Genomic DNA, 21,164 nt, shown 5'->3' on the forward strand with positions numbered 1-21,164 from the left:
TGCAGGTCACTATAATGGCAGGATAATGAAATATATACTGTCGCTCCTGGCTGTTGCCAACGCCTGCAGAATAAACAATGTGTAACCTAGATCAAACAAAAACGCTGTTTGCTTGTTGAGGTCAGAATAAGGGACATGACTAAACGTTTCTAAAAGTAATGCGTGTGTTTTTGCTTGATATTGACGTAGTGTCCCTGGCAATTTGAATAACATGTTTCATTTGAATGCGTGAAAAATTCTTAGTTTAATGGCAATGTTAAAGTTCTGTAAATCGCTGATGCCCACCCAACCAGTGCTATAATATTAATTTTCGTTGTTTTGCTTTAAAAACAATAAAGTTTAGTCTGAGAAGTCTGAATGAGAGCAGTTCGTGAAGAGGGCGACAGTGTTTGTGCTGATGCCTCTGAACCAGTGCTCGTGGAATCCAGTGCCTTACTCATGAAGCGGGACCTAGTATACTAGGTTGATGACAAGGAACGCACACACACCAGCCGCCTCTGGCTTTTGCTTAGGCAGGCAGCAGAATTGATTAGTATTCAGAAACATACTGTAGCTCTCGAGGAAAGGCAACACATGGGTTTTCATGATACGTCAAAGTCTTCACAGAGTCTATGCCGTTTACAAAATAGTTCAAATAATGTAATAGTATATGTCAGACGATACAACACGGTAAAGTGTAAATATAATTGTGTCAAACTAAGCATTACGCAATAAAGCGTGAGGAACGTGTTCGATGACATTTCACGTTCGTGCACGTTGACATTTCTACATTACCACATGTTTTGACGTTTTATTTAAAATTCCCGCAATTAAAAGCATATTAGGATAATTAAATTTTATTTTTATAAAGAATTCTTATCAAAACGAAGAATGTTTACTGTATTTCGGACGTTTTCATAACAAATCGGTCAAAAGTGTGTACGTTTGCATGCTGTGTTAGTAAAGTTTTGTTTGAATGTTCTCAAAATGTAAAATGTTCTCGAAATGTAAAATGAACTGAAATACAATACGAACATGTTATGAAAGCATATGCAATGGTGCAGTCGGTAGACTAGGTTTTTCATGTAGGATTGATGCAAATAACTTTCCTGATTTGTGCTATTTGCCCTAATTCCGGTCTGTAGGTTTCTATTTGTATGTCACGTAACAAAATTGTTTCCCAATACTGTGTAAATCTGCATTTTACATATATTTCTGTTTTCAGTCGATCAAAATCAGAAGTAAATATGTGATGTAATATATGACGTCGTTCACAGATTATAAATCAGTTATTCAGCAAAAAAAGGAAAACATTCGCTATTTGTGGTCTTATGGAATGTGTGGACTAAGTTATCCATATTATACACACAGGTTTCATGATCACATTTGCGGCACACTTCGTGAAGCCTTTGTAGATTAACTTGTTTGAAGGTAATTGGTTATAGTTGTGTAATTAATAGAATGAGTTATGTTTTATTTAAATATGTTCAGACAAATATGAATTATTGTTGCATTAACCTCATAAAACATAGAACAATGACAGGACAGGATATACCTTTATCGGGAGAGCAAGTATTTATTTATTCAAACAACATACACTCAATAAAATATTTAATATATTATATCTATGTATATAATTTTGCTTGTAATTGGCAGCGTTTATCTATACCACATAATATTAGATCATTATAAGTGAATATTGCATGTATCAAACGACTATTGAAATGGCAAGTAAAAACAGTAAATGAAAATTTAAAGATGCACTTTCAAATTGTAAAGCACAACATATTTGTATAAGATATTTCATTTCAAAGATGAATAAATAAGGTATGTAATATTTCATTCAAACCGTTTACAAATACAACATGACGCTTTAAAGCAATACTACTTAACATCATACGCTAGGCCAAAGTAAAAACTAGAGAACAGAAAATCAGCCCAGTTAATTGTAGAACGCTCTATAGAACTATAACGATCGCATCCAAGCATCGAGTATGATCAAAGAATGCACTTGTGCCCTGTATTTCCATGTATATTATTGAATTATGAATGTTTAGCACAGCAAATCGCTTGAATGGTTGAAATACCCAAACGAAGTCTGAAATAGTTGCAATGTGATGTCCCTTCTGTTTTGCAATGTCTGTCATTTTCAGCGTTATTTCTGACATCGGCCACGTCATTCATTCCAAACCAAACAGCAAGTGGCACGGAACACGATATTTTCTGTCTGTTAGGCGATGATATGTTTGCTTCAACTGAAACCAAACTAACAAAATCATTGAGACACTTGCTATATACAATTCGTTTGAAATTTAGCGACATGTTACATTATTTCAGTGGTCGAATGCACTTTGAAGTGGTTCTTACAAGTATAATAGAGAACACCCACATTGATGCATAATTTTGCCTTCCTCATTTGTTTTAACGAGAGTCATGCAATAATGTGCATATTCTATAACATCAAAGCGTCTTATATAAATCCATAATGGGTGTGATGGTATTTCAAAACAGTTTTCTTCAGTATAATTACCCGATATACAACCTCGAATGACGTAAACAAGCTGCTTTTATACGAGCTCCTTAGTGATGTAAACCCACTGACAATTACCATGTATGGCAATAATTGGATATACTAGACGCTTGGTTATGAACCGAAATAAATACATTTACGTTTTCTTTGAATAAATTCAACTAAACATAAGTTAAGTATTTATTAACCTCATAAACTATAAAACCACGAGTGTATAGGAGTGGTATTTACAGGGCAAGAATATTTATCAATTGACAAAAGGGTAAAATCAGTGAATATAATATTTCAACTGCACACAATTAATAGAAACTGGCTTCTTGCATTTAACACCTTAACAGGTATAAATGTTTTTAGAATCAGATCTCAAACGACCATTAAATCCATAATAACAGACACAGAAACAATAATCTCATCTAAATTATCACTCATTCAGAATAAAACCGTCTCATTCAGAGATCCCACCCCGCTCATTCCGAGCATAACTGTCTTATTTTCAATCCCCGATCATTCCAAGAAGAACCCGTTTCATTTGGAGACACAGCTCATTCCGAAAAAACCATCTAATTTGGAGACACAGCACATTGAGCTCATTCCGAGCAAAACCGTCTCATTCAGAGACACAGCTCATTTCGAGCAAAAAGGTCTCATTCAGAGACACAGCTCATTTCGAGCAAAACCGTCTAATTCAGAGTCTTCGCTCATTCTGAAAAAAACACTCTTTCAGAGAAAAAGCTCATTCCGAGGAAAAACATTGCATTTACAGGCGCCGCTCATTCCGAGCCAGACCGTCTCAGATATTTAAAGACACAGCTCATTTTGAGAAAAACCGTCTCATTCAGAGAAACATCTCATTTCGAATAAAAATATCTCATTCTGAAATTCAGCTCATTCTTAGAAAAACCGTCTCATTCAGAGACCAAGCTCATTCCGAACGAAAATGTCTCATTCAGAGATACAGCTTATTCTGAGAAAAACCGTCTCATTCAGAGACACAGCTCATTCCGAGGTTAACCGCCTATTCACAGATACAGCTCATTCCGAGCTAAACCGTCTCATTCAGAGCCAGAGCTCATTCTGAGCAAAACCATCTCATTCAGAGACACAGCTCATTCTGAGCAAAACCGTCTCATTCAGAGCCAGAGCTCATTCTGAGCAAAACCATCTCATTCAGAGACACAGCTCATTCCGAGCAAAACCGTCTCATTCACAGATACAGCTCATTCCGAGCAAAACCGTCTCATTCAGAGCCAGAGCTCATACCGAGCAAAACCGTCTCATTCAGAGATCCAGCTTATTCTGAGAAAAACAGCCTCATTCAGAGACACAGCTCATTCCGATGTTAACTGCCCATTCACAGATACAGCTCATGCCGAGCGAAACCGTCTCATTCAGAGCCAGAGCTCATTCTGAGGAAAACCGTCTCATTCAGAGACGCAGCACATTCCGAGCAAAACCGTCTCATTCACAGATACAGCTCATTCCGAGCAAAACCGTCTCATTCACAGATACAGCTCATTCCGAGCAAAACCGTCTCATTCAGAGCCAGAGCTCATTCCGAGCAACACCGTCTCATTCAGAGCAAGAGCTCATTCTGAGCAAAACCGTCTCATTCAGAGCCAGAGCTCATTCCGAGCAAAACCGTCTCATTCAGAGCAAGAGCTCATTCTGAGCAAAACCGTCTCATTCAGAGCCAGAGCTCATTCTGAACAAAACCGTCTCATTCAGAGCCAGAGCTCATTCCGAGCAAAACCCTCTCATTCAGATACACAGCTCATTCTGAGCAAAACCGTCTCATTCAGAGCCAGAGCTCATTCCGAGCAAATTTGTCTCATTCAGAGACAGAGCTCATTCCGAGCAAATTTGTCTCATTCAGAGACACAGCTCATTTCGACAAATAGCATTAGCAACCAATCTGAAAGGCAATACCTTACTTAAAAACCTTCTAGAACTGAAAATACACTGTTCGTTACCATTAAGTGTCAATATGTTCTGTTCTACATTCCATAATGTCACAAACGTAACATTTCCTTACAGTATAACTAGCCTATCTAGTGGATGGGGTCGGGAACGGGGGGAGGGGGGTGGGGTCGCGTAATTACGTTTGAGAAAACATGTAATCCATGTTATGGCTCTTATTCCTTGCGACAACGAATCAATAAAAACGAAAATGACGTGCAAAACACGTGCGTTTATTTACTTGCCGGTTGTGGCGAGCACGCACCGGCCAAACTGTATAATAGCTGTAGAAGTCGCATAGTGGTCTCCACAACCTGCAATTTATGACACTAAATATAGTAACGCTCGTATGATTGTTCTATAACGCCAGGACATGGGTGTATACCGCAATATCATTAGAGTGTACATAACTCTTTATTATAAGTGTGTGCATACCTCAATATCATAAGAGTTAATTTACCTCAGTATCATTAGAGTGTAATTACCTAAATATCATAAGTATTTTCATACCTCAATACCGTTAGTCGGTGCATGACTCAATAACATTAGTGTGTACATCCCTCATTATCATTAGCGTGGTATACCTTTATTACCATTAATGTGTAAATACCTCAATATCATTAGTGTTAATTTACCTCAATATCATAATTGTGTACATATCTTAATAAAATTATTGCGTACATACCTCAATATCATTAGTGTGTAACTACCTCGATATCATTAGTTTGTACATACCTCAATATCATTAGTGTTAATTTACCTTAATATCATAATTGTGTACATATCTTAATATAATTATTGCGTACATACTTCAATATCATTAGTGTGTAACTACCTCAATATCATTAGTTTGTATATACCTCAATAGCATTAGTGTGTACATACCCCATTATAATTAGTGTGTTCATACCTCAATATTATTAGCGTTTACATACATAAATATCATACGCGATTATATACCTCATAAATTAATTTTGTGCATACCTCAATATCATAAGTGTTACATACCTCAACATCATTAGTGCATACATTCCTCAATATCATAAATGTTTACATACCTCATAAACTTAGCGTGTGCATAGCTCATTAACTTATTGTGTACATACCTCAATATCATTAGTTTGTAAATACCTCAATAGCATTAGTGTTAATTGACCACAATATCATAAGTGTGTACACACCACAATATATTTTTTGTGTACATAACTCAATTTCGTAAGTGTGTACATACCTCATAAACTTAATGTGTACATACCAAAATATCATTAGTGTTTCTATTCGTCAATATCATTAGCGTGTATATACCTTATTATACTTAGTGTGTAAATATCTCAATATCATTTGTGTGTACATACCTCAATATCATTAGTGTGCACATACCTCAATATCATAATGTTTACATACCTCATAAACTTAGCGTGTGCATACCTCATTAACTTATTGTGTACATACCTCAATATCATTAGTTTGTAAATACCTCAATATCATTAGTGCTAATTGACCACAATATCATTAGTGTATACATTCCACAAAATAATTAGTGTGTACATGACTCAATTTCATAAGTGTGTACATACCTCATAAACATAGCGTGTAAATACCTCATAAACTTTGTGTGTACATACCTCAATATCATAAGCGTGTTCATACCTCATTAACTTTGTGTGTACATACCCCAATATTATTAGCGTGTACATACCTCCTAAACTTTGTGTGTACATACCTCAATATCATAAGCGTGTACATAATTCATAAACTTATTGTGTACATACCTCAATATCATTAGTGTGTACATACCTCAATATCATTAGTTTTTATATACCTCAATACCATTAGCGTGTATATACCTCAATTACTTAGTGTGCACATACCTCAATATCATTAATGTGTACAAAACTTAATATAATTACTGTAACTTAAATATATATTTTTCACAGGTCTGGATCTTCTTCACTCCATTACAAGCCGGGCTAACATGACCTTACGCATTGACTTGAGTTTACCAGACGGAACTACTGGATTCGACGAGTACTCGGGGTTTTATATTTCTCCACCAGACCAATACATCTTCAACGTTGATAGGAGGATCAACTCAGCAGGAAGTACGTTAATCATTAAAGTTGCTAGGGGGACGCGGTAGACAGTTAAATCAAATACTTCTGGAAACGATTATAATAATGATGTGTCCTTTATTTGGTTTCATACACGCATCTATTATCTCACCATCATAATGATGTAATATTTTTGAATACAGTTGAACGTTTATAGCGCAATTTTATAGACTTCTAAAGATCTACTTGAAATATAATACATTTAGTTGTTTATATAATCACCATATTTTTAATTAACACTCAAACCTCTTTCTATTATTTATATGATACTGATATCAGTTGGGGTAACCCGGTATACTTACAGTGTCCGGTTCCTATCTTCTCTCCGACATCGGTGATGATCAGAATATCAACCACCAGCCGTTTTCAACATACGATAGAGACGTGGACAAGTGGTCGTCTTATAACTGTGCCCGATACCATGGAGGAGGCTGGTGGTACAATAACTGCGCGCGCAGTGACCTGAATGGACAGTACAATATTGGCAGGTATAGCAGCGGCTTTTATTACTATTCCTTCCAACGGTACACAACGTTGAAGACGTCAACTATGATGCTACGATTGAGTAATTAAGATTTAACCGCAGCATTTAATGCATTTAATTATGGTTAGTTCATTTAAACAGTGTTGTGGAATTATGAACTTGATGCTATGTTTAAACACAATCAACTATTTTAAGCATTTAAGGTAAACATTCCGGCCTTTTCCTAAAGCTATGAAATGTGCAATTTGATTTCTAACTCAAACATGTTCGTGTTTTGTGAAGTTAGTGATAGTTCAAATCATTTACATAACTCTTTCATAGACAGCAAAAGGCAACACGCGGATAAATTATTTGAATTATTTTGCCCAATATCTCGAGGTGGAGAAAATTTGCATCGTTTTTATTATTATTTTGGTAGACTTGTTTTAGTTATCATTTATCACAGTTCATCGGCAGAATGTTTTTAGGATATAGACAATCTCGCTTTATTCAATACGAAATAGTAAAGTAATTTTATAAAATATCGTATTGTATGACCAGGAAGTGAGATTCAAGTTACAGAATTAATACTTATTTGCCAGTTTACAACGCCAAAAACACAGCCATTTTTAACGATATAAATTTATTACGTTTCGTCATTCGCTTTGGATATTTATTACACTATTTGAAATCAAAAGTATAATATGAGTCTTTTTAAGGAATGAATTGCGCGATTAATGTCATTATCGGGGTATAAACGCAGTTCGGCTGATTAAAGTATGTGGAGACCGAACATGACATCTTTTCACGCAATTCATCACTTATATTAACACCAATAGTTCATTATTTCTGTCAAGAACTGTTAAGAAATACTTCTTATTTAAAGTAATTATTGCTCACCTATTAAGTTAATTGACCGACTCGACCGCAACCGAACACAGTTTATCATATTAGGTCACAATAGCTTCCAAAATATATTTTTAACGTCAAAATTAAAACGCTAATGACAACAATGCATAAAACATTTAATAAATTACAAATGTAACACTTTCTTACATGTTGATTTAAATTATTTTGTGGCCTGGTGGCCCATTAATAACAATAACAAGATAAACACTTCCTGACATGTTGATTTAAATTGTTTTGTGGCCTGATGGCTCATTAATAACAATAACAAGATAAACACTTTTAAATATACATATATATTGAAACTCGATGATTCGCAAGCGGTTGCATACATCGAAAAAATGTCCTTGCCGAAAGGCAGTTTATTTAAAGAATGGAAGTTAGAGTGAAGATATTCCATAATGATGACGTCACTTATTATTTAAGAAATTTTGGACACCACCGAGGGCCATATGGCATTATAAGGACCGGCCAGTCAGCCCCCGAAGGTGAATATGGAACGAGGCGTTAGCCGATGTCCATTCACTTTCGGGGGCTGACTACCCGGTCCTTAAAATGCCATTTGGCCCGATGTGGGGTGTTATATTTCTTATATTAACACTTTTTTACAATTTATTAATTTAAAGCGCCTTTGATGAGTTCTATTGAACAAATATAATAAAGTTTACTTGTGAAAACAAATGTCATTGTGAAAATTGCAAGCAGCACTCACCAGTTTTATGACGTCAGCGGTCCATATTATATGACGTCAGTGGTCCATATTATATTTTTGGCGAGGTCCGGACCGACCAAAACATGATATGGACCGCTGACGTCATACAAACTAGATTTTTATTAAAATACATTGATATACGGATCGATCAACTTTATATACACAAAGAAGGGACTTATTAATGTAAGGTATAATATATTCACTGGATACAATTTTGTTTCAAGGTATCCCTCTACCTGTTTCTATTTCAATTGGAAGGGATAAACACGATTCTCAAGGGCCAGACCTTCATATCTACCTGTTTCTATTTCAATTGGAAGGGATAAACACGATTCTCAAGGGCCAGACCTTCATATCTACCTGTCTCTATTTCAATTGGAAGGGATAAACACGATTCTCAAGTGCAAGACATTCATATCTACCTATCTCTCTTTCAATTGGAAGGGATAAACACGATTCTCAAGGGCCAGACCTTCATATCTACCTGTCTCTATTTCAATTGGAAGGGACAAACACGATTCTCAAGGGCCAGACCTTCATATCTACCTATCTCTATTTCAATTGGAAGGGATAAACACGATTCTCAAGTGCCAAACCTTCATATCTACCTATCTCTATTTCAATTGGAAGGGATAAACACGATTCTCAAGGGCCATACCTTCATATCTACCTGTCTCTATTTCAACTGGAAGGGACAAACACGATTCTCAAGGGCCAGACCTTCATATCTACCTGTCTCTATTTCAATTGGAAGGGATAAACACGATTCTCAAGTGCCAAACTTTCATATCTACCTATCTCTATTTCAATTGGAAGGGATAAACACGATTCTCAAGGGCCAGACCTTCATATCTACCTATCTCTATTTCAATTGGAAGGGATAAACACGATTTTCAAGGGCCAGACCTTCATATCTACCTGTCTCTATTTCAATTGGAAGGGACAAACACGATTCTCAAGTGCCAGACCTTCATATCTACCTGTTTCTATTTCAATTGGAAGGGATAAACACGATTCTCAAGGGCCAGACCTTCATATCTACCTGTTTCTATTTCAATTGGAAGGGATAAACACGATTCTCAAGGGCCAGACCTTCATATCTACCTGTTTCTATTTCAATTGGAAGGGACAAACACGATTCTCAAGTGCCAGACCTTCATATCTACCTGTTTCTATTTCAATTGGAAGGGACAAACACGATTCTCAAGTGCCAGACCTTCATATCTACCTGTTTCTATTTCAATTGGAAGGGACAAAGACGATTCTCAAGGGCCAGACCTTCATATCTACCTGTTTCTATTTCAATTGGAAGGGATAAACACGATTCTCAAGTGCCAAACCTTCATATCTACCTGTCTCTATTTCAATTGGAAGGGATAAACACGATTCTCAAGGGCCAGACCTTCATATCTACCTGTTTCTATTTCAATTGGAAGGGATAAACACGATTCTCAAGGGCCAGACCTTCATATCTACCTGTCTCTATTTCAATTGGAAGGGATAAACACGATTCTCAAGTGCCAGACCTTCATATCTACCTGTTTCTATTTCAATTGGAAGGGATAAACACGATTCTCAAGTGCCAATCTTTCATATCTACCTGTCTCTTTATCATGTTGTAATTTGTATGGTAATGTTTCTTTAACTAGCGTGAAGTGTACATATTATTATTATTATCATGTTGTAATTTGTATGGTAATGTTCCTTTAACTAGCGTGAATTGCACAACATGTTATTATCATGTTGTTATTTGAATGGTAATGTTACTTTTTACTAGCGTGAAGTGTACACATTATTATTATCATGTTGTAATAGGAATGGTAATGTTCCTTTATCTAGCATGAAGTGTATATATTATTATTATTATCATGTTGTAATTTGTGTGGTAATGTTCCTTTAACTAGCGTGAAGTGTACATATTAGCAAACTGTGAAGTTTTGTTTTGATGTTTGAAAAATGAAAATGGAAATGGAATGGACTTGGGGAAATAGGCTGATAGAAAAGGCCCCCCCCCCCTTGTTGAAAATCCCCCCCCCCTTATTTTCACCCCCGTTTTCTGTATTCCATTATTTGTGGTGGCTACAAAGAACTCATGCACACATACAAACACACAAACATACACTATGACAGCCGATACAGCCGATACAGATCCAAACATGTCAAACATGTCAAACATGTCAAACACGTCAAACTATTCGTATGATAAGAGATTCGGAAAACGTTTTCGATGTTGTGAGTGGTGTGGTGGATACAGTAACATTGACTATCTCCTACTCGTTATGAAAAACTGTGTGTTCGAACATTCCGCGTGTCCAAGCTGTTTCGATAAATACAACGGCGTTTGTCCTGCTTGTTGGTTGAGCCATCCAGTAGCGTTAAAACACATTAAAGAAAGGAAACGATACTACAAGAAATTGGGTATCTCAGAAGGAAAAGATTATCTGACTAGAATCAAGCAAAGCGCAAGAAAACAGTTTAAGCGCTACTGGATGTTGAGATATGCATTATTTTAGGGCCACGGTTTTGAATATATCTTGCTGAAATCAACAAATGTCAAACAAAACGCATAATGACAAGCAATTGTATTGAGAACTGCCAGTGTGACGACTGTAAGTTTTTCAGATTGAATTATTATGACTGTATCCTTTTCAGATTGAATTATTATGACTGTATCGATAACTGCCAGTGCGACGACTGTAAATTGTACAGACAGAAGATGGATTTGAATGATTCCAATGCCATGAACTGTGAGATGGATGAGATGGCTAACACCGTAAAAACACAGAAATCAGACAACAGCAATACCTTACCGCAACAAACCGAATCGATGAGTGTTGATATGTTGGATAAGGAAATGTTCATGAATTATTATGAAATGTTCAAACCGCAGATGGATTTAAACGATTCCAGTTCCAATGCGGGAATGAAAAGAAAAGTGGAAAATGGTGAGATGGATAACATTGTAAAAAGACAGAAAATAGAATACAGCAATACCTCCCCCCAGCAAACCGAATCGATGAGAGTTGGTATGTTTGACAAGGACAATGACTGTATGGATCTTGTTTGATATTTATGCAAAAAGCTACAATGTGCTTCTATTTGAAATAAATGAACATAAAACCAATATGAAAGTTTTGACGATGAATAATATCGATGAATTATTTTTTTGCTATTATAAGGTCTCCAAATTGTGCACTGGTTACAAACAATCTACAATCTACAACATGTCAAGCAAATCATCTCCTCAGCACTACTCAACTGAAGACGAAAAACTACAAGCAATGGCAGAAGACTATTTGCGAGATGCGGCAGAGTCTTGTATGGATGTGAGCATGGATGAGAAAGAATTCAGCGCAGTAAAAGTAAAAGCAGACGTTCTTACTCCACCTGCTAGCCCGATAAGGAAGAGGTTCAATGCATGGGAAGGAAAAGATGAAGCTACAGCTGTTGTCCTTTCAGATGATGACGATATCGAGGATGGGAATTTTAGCGATGATCTTGAAAATTCTTCGCCGGCTTCCCCTTTGGATCATGATAAAGTTGCGAAAATACTTGAACAAATATACACTATTCAGGAGTCAAAATATGAGGCAGACCAGATCAGGAGGTGCGTTGAAATGTACAGAGAGATCAAGTATTGTGAGACGGAAGAAGCGAGGACAGCACTGAGACACAGTTCAAACGATTATGCTGAACCTGAGATTCTAAACGATTTTCTGTTGAAGCACATAGGCTATATGTGGGAAACGATAAAACCGTATTTATGAACAATGAACCTGGGGACTCTGAGTATCAGGACTTTGGAGACATTTAGTGTGATATGATGTTTCAAGTTTTTGTAGATAACGATTCAATTGTAAAATAAACATGAAAAAATGAAATATTCTTTGTCTTGTGTTTTCGTAAATGTGTAAAACGCAGCAAATATAGACAATAGTTTATTGTGTCACCAACGGTTAAGACTTGCCATGTTACTGTTGTCAAAACATTTGAATTACATAAACTGAATGAAATTGACTTGACACTATATTAGTGAAATATTTTTGAACCTTTTAAATAAAGTATGGCTCACAACAACGGTAAAAAAAACTCAAAATGTATTTCGTATGATAAGAGACTCGGAAAACGTTTCAGAGCTTGTCATTGGTGCGGTGGCTACAGTAACATTGACTATCGCTTGCTCGTTATGAAACAATGTGCATTCGAACATTCCGCGTGTCCAAGCTGTTTTGATAAATACAACGGCTTTTGTCCCGCTTGTTGGATAAACCACCCGGCACGAAAAATGAATAGAAGAAACATTAAACGTTACTACAAAAGATTGGGTAACTCAGAAGGAAAAGATTATCTGGCCAGAATCAAGCAAAGCGCAAGAGAACAGTTTAAGCAAAACGTACTGAGATTTGCGTTTCTAAGACTTAGGATAACAAAAAATTAACATAAAAAACGAATGCTTTGAAATTGCTTTTTATTGAATTTTGTAATATTCACTTGTAAGTGGCAGAAGTAAAGTAATTCATGAAAAATCTTGAGTGTTTTCGTTGAATAGTTCCATACAGGCAGCTTCGTCTAAGGATTGCAGGTTGTCTGTTTGAGATTTCAAGCGCAAAACTTCGTCTTCCAATGCCGTGTTATTTTGCTTAAGCTGATTGTTTTCCGCAGTCAGCTGTGACAGATTCAATGTCAAGCGTGTAACTTCGTCCTGCAATAGTTGACTATCGTCCGTATTCGAGTTGTGCACATGAGTTTGCTTATACCGATCGTTCTCTCTGATCAACCTAAACACCTTTTGCTGTAGTGCGCCACATTTCTTGCGATACTCGGTCGTTTCTAGTTTGTTTTGCAGAAAAGTTTTTTCGATATTGTCAAGTATTGAGACGATTTCTTTGAACGTAGACTCGTGCTTGTTATCACCCATACATAGTCTCGCTACGAAGCCGGTTATTTGTAAATTAAGGTTGCTTATGTCCGTCATGTTTGTATTGTGAGCTAGTTCACTGTAAGTGTTATATATCGTGGAAAGAAAACACACAAAAAGTGAATTACTTTGTTATGATATAATGACTGTTGTTAAGATTAGTGTCATACACACTCTCAAACAATTATGTCGAGCCAATCAGCCACTCATTCTGATGATGATTATTTCGAGCGTGTTGTAATCGAATACTGTAACGGTGATTGTTCTGATGATGATTCTGCTGGTGATTCTTTCAAGGAAATTGAAGCCGAATATGAAGATACATATACGTATTATGACATATTGAATCGTGTACAGGATGCTTTAGCAGGCATGGACAAAGGTAAACTTATGGAAAAGTATGAAGGTGGATATATATTCAGCAATGGTAGAAGTGTAGATATCAAATACATGGACAAAGGACAGTCGTACGTAGTATCTGATTTGTTTAGAAGTCGCAAGGAACACATTACCTACGAGATAATTGAACTCAAATATGGGAGTTTTGACAACACGAAATATGAAAGTAAAGAGTTTGATCCACCAGTAGTGATAGTTTTCAGTAATGATGTTCCATGTTTGAAGAAATTTCCAACGTATCGATGGTGCGTGTGGAATATTATAGACAATAGACTGAAAAGTTATGATCGAGAAATGTGTCAATGCAAATGTTGTAGAAATTCTTCCACATCAACACCGAAAAAAGAAAAGATAAAACACTAAAGAAATTTTAAAGATAAATGTCTTTACGAGATGTTTATTTCCTGAAAATTAAAATAACAATTACTAATATAACTACTCTGTCCCCATCTCCGTCTTTAGTCTCCACTCAATAGATAGTTGGAGACAACGCATTATTTTTTTCATATTATAAGGCTTGAAATTTGTTACTTGTCATACACATTCTCAAACAATTATGTCCAGTCAAGCATCGACACAGCAAACAACGCCTTGTGAGAACACCAGTGAAAACGAGCAAAAAAGCGAATCTTGTTCTCAGCAACCCATGAATGATATCAATGAATATGAAAAAATGATGGAGATGGCAGAAGATTATTTGCGAGATGCTGAAGAACAAAAATCGAGCGAAATCGAATCCATGCAAGTTGACAACCCAGACGGGGCAGCTTGTTATATGAGAAATTGCTGCGTTTGTGACGGATACTGTTATGATAGTGATAATTTTGAAGACATTGAGAACGTAGACGAGGAAGTAAAAATTGACGAAATTGAACCAAGCATTCAAGTAAATCAATTTCAGTTCACCGAACGACACAAGGAAAAACTAATAAAAGCTATTGATATTTTCTCTGAAGGAAGATTAACGAGAAAACGGAACACTCGCCACCTGAAACATTTGCAAACAACTCCTATTCAGACAAGTGGAACAAGAGATGTTTACAACTGGGTATCAGGATTGAAATTTTGCGCTATCTCGGAACACAAAAACCCAGTCGGCTACCCGTGTACCTATTACATCAGAATCAAACAGAACGAGTCAAATAAATCCGTTCGATGTTTTTTGTATTGCCATTGCTTTAGCACGCGATGCCAGAATCTTGTTGTTTCAAAATGTATATGGAATTTTAACATCGAAATACAATGATAATAAGCAGATCATGTGTTGTTTCATTTAATTTCAAAAATATTGCATATGTTCACGAAACATTTTTTGATTACAGTAAATAGCTTTCAGTATATGGTCATACTTAGCCATGCTTGAAAAGACATTTGATATAGCCGCCCTTAAGACACGATTAGGTAAATGCATGGTACATGGCTTAAAATAATGCTATGAGTGGAACGAATATAGTTCATATATAAAACTTATATTTTCTTCTCATGTCATACTTGTCAAAACCTACTGATCTAGTATATACAAATTATGGGTTTCAAGAAAACAATAAAAACGTGTTTAAAGAAGTTGCTAAGAAGGTCTGGTGCAAAACAGAAAAATATGGACAGTGTGCAATTGAATGCGAACATCAATATGGCAACTGAAATCCACACGTGCCCGAAACTATATCCATGTTTGATTTGTTTCAACAAGGGGGATGCTGAGAAAACAGAACAGAGAGCCCCAAGCCATCAGTGCCCTGAACTGTACCCCTGTTTGGTGTGTTTGGTGCAAGAAGACTCGTCGAGTGTTGACAAAACTTACAAAGTTGTTGAAAAGCTCAGTAGCAGAGACTTAGAGAGAAATGAGAATCACGAAGCACTTCGCCAGTTCTTCGCCAGGCGTGGGAGGCAATTTGTGCCAAAACAGTTTTAACAATAAATTGAGTGATGAACAGACAATGAATAGTAACAAAATAAAATGTATGAACTGTTCGTGTTTTATTGTGTTTATCTATAGTAATCTAGTTGGGATCACTTAAGCTTCAAGAACAACTATGCTTGCACATAGTTATCAAACGAGTAATGGTCATATGGTCATATATATATGTGCAAATCGCTATGCATAACTCCTCAAAGATACACAGAATGTATCGTAAAATGCTACAAAGTACGATACTTAAGCAAAATAAAACATGAAATAAAGTAAAACAATCACAGAATAATGTTACGATTTTCGGTACAAGCTATACTGAGCTGATTATTATAAGGGAAAGTGTTGTCTGTCGTATTCACTTGGATACGGTTGAACCATGTAAACAATACTCTTTGTGTGTAAAATTTGGGATATTTTCTGTGTTTGAAGGTACGACCTTGGTAGTTATAGTTTCTATAATGTGTTCGCGATTGAATCAAGCCGGGTTTATGCATATACAAGAGATATAAATGATTTTACGAGGTTTTAAACATTTCCAATTTCAGAAAATATTTCTACTTTCGATTTCGTTTTTCTGAAAATGAACAAACTTTTTTTTCCCTATTGTTTAATTTCATAAAACGATACATAATACATGATTAAGATAATTTTAAAATATTTTTAATGATTGTATTTTCTTTATTTTCGTAAAAGTTTAAAAAATAAATAAATAATGCAATTCATGGAATGATATGACGTGATATGTATGACGTCATATTGCAGAGTTCTCGCTGTGCGCTGGTCGGCCATCTTGAAAAATAAATTGTGAAGGTCGTATTTCCAGCTTTCCTGCGGTAAGTATGACATGCATGCTTAAAAGTTTTATGAGAAATTGTGTCTAAATATATGATGTATCATATTACCAGCAAGTTTTGTCGATGTATCTATTGAATTCCATAAAAACTTCTGTCAAAAGAAATTGCTCCCAGCTCGTTTTAGAATGTTTCGAACATTCTCGAAGCCGATTTTAGAAACTTTAATTCTCGGCTAGATATGTTGAAAAACATAGTAAGCAGTGTTAATTCATATCTCTTGTCTTGTTTATGTCATATTTTGAATGATTTTAACTTTGTTTAGGGACCAAACTGGCAGAAATACGAAATGGCAAATCATGCAAGATTGATAAATATTTTCTTCTATTTGTTTGTTTGAAAAATATGTTGAAAATTATTTTTTTTAAACCAGAGACGGCAGTTCAGATGCAGTCGTCCTGTGTGTCAGAAAGCTGGTGATCAAAATGGTTGAAGGCAGTACCCAAGAAAGTACATTTACAAGTAAGTAAAATCGCTGAAAATTAATTCCATGAATTGAACTGTCATATCATAATCTCAGTGCTTAGTCTGTTTGGAAATATGCTTGGAATAATTTTTATAGACTGATAATTTATCTAATAACAGACACTGTGTTTGATTTATTACATTGAACTGCTATTAGATAAATTTTCAGTTTGTGTTTGATATCTACCAATGCCATAAATGCATAATTTTGTTCCTGTTGTGAATGATAAGAAATGTTGGGAACATAATACCTTCTGCATGTGAACAGTTTTTCTGTTTCTGTTTGTATGTAGGAAGTATTTTGTTTTCAGGATTATTTCAACATTGTTGATGTGGATGAAATGTGCACTTAGCCATGCTTTTAATGGAATGAAAAAAGTAAAAAACTAACAAGCAATATGTACAGTTTTGTTGATAAAATGTTTTGTTTCAGAGTTGTGAGGAGTAACCTAGCCTATATAACCTGAAGCTCACCCAATATGCAGTGTGTTCTGCTCTGTCAATAACAAGTAAGTAATTTCACCAAATTTCATCAGAAACAAATCTCAAATTTACAATGAACAGTAAAGTTAACTCATCTTGGTACTTTAAATACTGAAACACTGAACCAACATGATTTGATTTTGCTCTTTTAACTTATTTCACATTATGGTAGCAAAATTACAGCTATGTGTCAGATTCGTGACATTTAGCATTTGTCATACATTTCACTCATTCAGTTGTCAAACCAAATGCTAAGTGTCAAATCGATTCATGATATTTAGCATGTGTCATACATTTCACTCTATTATTTGTCAAACCGAAAGATGAATGTCAAATTATTTACACATGCTTAGCAGTTTATCATACATTTCACTTTATTATTTGTCAAACCAAAAGATGAATGTCAAATTATTTGAAGATGCTAAGCATCTTATCATACATTTTACTCTTTTTATGACAAATCGACTCACAAATTTAAGCAAACCAGGTGACGATGTACAAATAATTTAGGGTGACGAGCTTTTTGGTTACCTCGCCCAGCCCAACTGAAAGACTTAAAGTATATCTATAAGTCTTTTAGTTTGGTCGGGCGAGCGAGCCAAAATCTCGTCATCCCAAAATATTTGTACATCGTCACTTTGTGTGCTTAATTTTGAGATTCAAATAAATCGTTCTAAATTCAATGTAAAAAAAAGTTTCATAAGGGGGGTACTCAGCGTGAAAAAACTACATCGCTTAAACGCAAATGCGCTTTGGTAGGTATATAGCTAAAAAACGAATGCGCTATGGTGAAAATCCAAAGTCAAAAATTTTGAAAAAAATGAAAAGTTGTCAAAAAAATCATAATTTTAAGCACGTTGTTAGTGTACTGCTCTGTCATTTGTAAATCAAAACTGAGAGAATGGTTAATATGTTTTGAGACTAAGCATTTACAACTCACTGCAAATATTCTTTGGTGGTCGAAGACTTAATAGAAGTTAATTAGCCAGTGTTCATATTTAGTAAATGAAAATTAGTGAGTTAAAGCTTATATTGTTAAGTTTTATTGTATATCATCTGGCAGGGAAAACAAGATCATTTAAGATTCATGTTTTTGGTGGCAAACAAATTGAACAAGTATTGTTCTTATTTTACTCATTGATGTTTTCATTTTTCAACAGAAATGTTTTGTTTTTTCAGCTCTGTATGGCTGGTCTGACCTCAGTGGAGGTTGTTCGTTTAAATGGTTTCGGGACATTGAAGTAAAACAACACGAGGTAAAATACAAAGTGCTTATTTATTTTTTAACTTGTTTATCCAGTAGTATATGATAAACAGTTTTTGAACTTGTTCATCCAGTATTATATGGTACATACAACAATAATGTAGAATATTAAATCACTGAGTTGCGGCTTCTCTGAACAAACATCTGTTCACTTTATGTCCACAGTTTTTTGAGAAACAAACAGGGCATCTGTTTTCCCAGTTTGTAGATTTTCTCGTTTTGCAGAATGTCCCACCAAGAGTGAAGGGCTGCCTGTTTGCTTCAGATTCCCAGTCCTCCTCGCTGATGATTTCTGAAGTCCTTACGCAGTCACCCCAGTCTTCAACCTCAGTTTGTACAGGTGATAATGTTTTTGAACCATAGTTCATTGTCATGTCATTGGAGTTGTTCAGCTGCTCCAGTTCTGACTGTAACTCTGTTTTGAGTACAGCAAGTCTAGCCTCAAGAATGGCAATTCTCTTAATTTTGCGATTAAGTCTCTCCATTGTACAGATCATAAATTGCTGTAGTTTTCAAGTTTTGTAATGATATTAAGTATGCGTTACATATTAAATATGCACAAAAATAATGCATTCGATCTGCATTTCACAAGTGTAAAACATCACAAATGAATGGTATTTCAATCTACTTTTTTGTCAAACCATATGACATTATTTGTTCATGACATTTAGAAATAGTCATACAATGCAAATTCTTCTAGTACACAATCGCAAATAAATAATTCTTTCAGTTGTCAAACCAAATGCTAAGTGTCAAATCGATTCATGACACTGAGCATTTATCAAACATTTCACTCTATTATTTGTCAAACCAAAAGATGAACGTCAAATTATTTACAGATGCTAAGCAGTTTATCATACATTTCACTTTATTATTTGTCAAACCAAAAGATGAATGTCAAATTATTTGAAGATGCTAAGCATCTTATCATACATTTTACTCTTTTTATGACAAATCGACTCACAAATTTAAGCAAACCAGGTGACGATGTACAAATAATTTAGGGTGACGAGCATTTTGGTTACCTCGCCCAGCCCAACTGAAAGACTTAAAGTATATCTATAAGTCTTTTAGTTTGGTCGGGCGAGCGAGCCAAAATCTCGTCATCCCAAAATATTTGTACATCGTCACTTTGTGTGCTTAATTTTGAGATTCAAATAAATCGTTCTAAATTCAATGTAAAAAAAAGTTTCATAAGGGGGGTACTCAGCGTGAAAAAACTACATCGCTTAAACGCAAATGCGCTTTGGTAAGTATATAGCTAAAAAACGAATGCGCTATGGTGAAAATCCAAAGTCAAAAATTTTGAAAAAAATGAAAAGTTGTCAAAAAAATCATAATTTTAAGCACGTTGTTAGTGTACTGCTCTGTCATTTGTAAATCAAAACTGAGAGAATGGTTAATATGTTTTGAAATTAAGCATTTATCATTTCTGTAAAAATCCAATGTTATAAATGAAACCAAAATTTACCAGAGTAAACATTAATGTGCTATTGTATGTAAGAATGTTTCGTCTTTTACACGTTTCATTTCTTTTTTTCAGATGAGATGCCATACACAGGGGATCCGACAGAAGACAGCAGACAGAATTCGTCGATCTATTTGAAATGTCATTGTTTATTTGAAAAAAGATACCTATCCACACTTGTTCGTTTTAAAATATTGTTTGTATTATATGTGCTTTGTACCGTTGCTTTTTGTTTATCAGTAATTCTCCAACACTTGTATTTCGTGTTTTACATGAACATTGAAAATTTATCATACAGTAAATCATTTCGAAAATGAAATTTAAATGGAGAAATACTGATTTATCTGTTTGCTTTTAATGTTTGTGCTGTCTTGCTTACCCCAGTAACGCGGGTCTTGTTTGCTATTGTGAGTACTGTTGTTATTTTTTTTGGCCATCCAAAGTATTGTTCACGAAAGATAACACATTTTTTTCATAAAATTGGTTACATTTTGGTCTGTCGATTTTTTTCAATGAAACCACAGTCAAACGGTTTTTCACTATATTTTTTTATGAGAAACAGCCAGACTTGGTCACGGCTGAAACCGAGGAACATTTGTGATTGAACAAAATTTTAGCAGTAATACTGCTTGTAATTCATAAATTTATTAAGCTTTGGTCTTGTCATATTGATTACGATATTGGTTGGAACATAACTTGGTAAAATGGTAAACATTTTGATAGTGTGTACAAGAGCAAAATTTGCAC

General features: G+C 35.2%; 1 protein-coding gene across 4 annotated transcripts in view; it reads left to right on the top strand.

Moving 5' to 3' along the window:
* The window catches only part of LOC128240515 (fibrinogen alpha chain-like), a 32,532-nt gene extending 11,939 nt beyond the window's left edge, over positions 1 to 20,593 (top strand). Inside the window, exons 10-18 of one of the 4 annotated variants that reach the window (XM_052957170.1) lie at positions 6,403 to 6,567; positions 6,881 to 7,064; positions 11,280 to 16,315; positions 16,649 to 16,719; positions 17,111 to 17,199; positions 17,636 to 17,711; positions 18,865 to 18,941; positions 19,175 to 19,289; positions 20,493 to 20,593. In XM_052957170.1, the coding sequence (XP_052813130.1) occupies positions 6,403 to 6,567; positions 6,881 to 7,064; positions 11,280 to 11,724 (794 nt within the window). In that variant the 3' untranslated portion in view covers positions 11,725 to 16,315; positions 16,649 to 16,719; positions 17,111 to 17,199; ... (2 more) ...; positions 19,175 to 19,289; positions 20,493 to 20,593. Of the gene's footprint in view, positions 1 to 6,402; positions 6,568 to 6,880; positions 7,065 to 8,881; positions 10,595 to 11,279; positions 16,316 to 16,648; positions 16,720 to 17,110; positions 17,200 to 17,635; positions 17,712 to 18,864; positions 18,942 to 19,174; positions 19,290 to 20,492 lie in introns of those variants that run through there. The other 3 variants (XM_052957172.1, XM_052957171.1, XM_052957173.1) reach the window with 3 other exon arrangements.
* The last annotated feature ends 571 nt before the right edge of the window (positions 20,594 to 21,164 follow it).

The sequence above is a fragment of the Mya arenaria genome, chromosome 7, assembly GCF_026914265.1.
Source record: "Mya arenaria isolate MELC-2E11 chromosome 7, ASM2691426v1".
Classification (NCBI taxonomy): Eukaryota; Metazoa; Mollusca; class Bivalvia; order Myida; family Myidae; genus Mya; species Mya arenaria.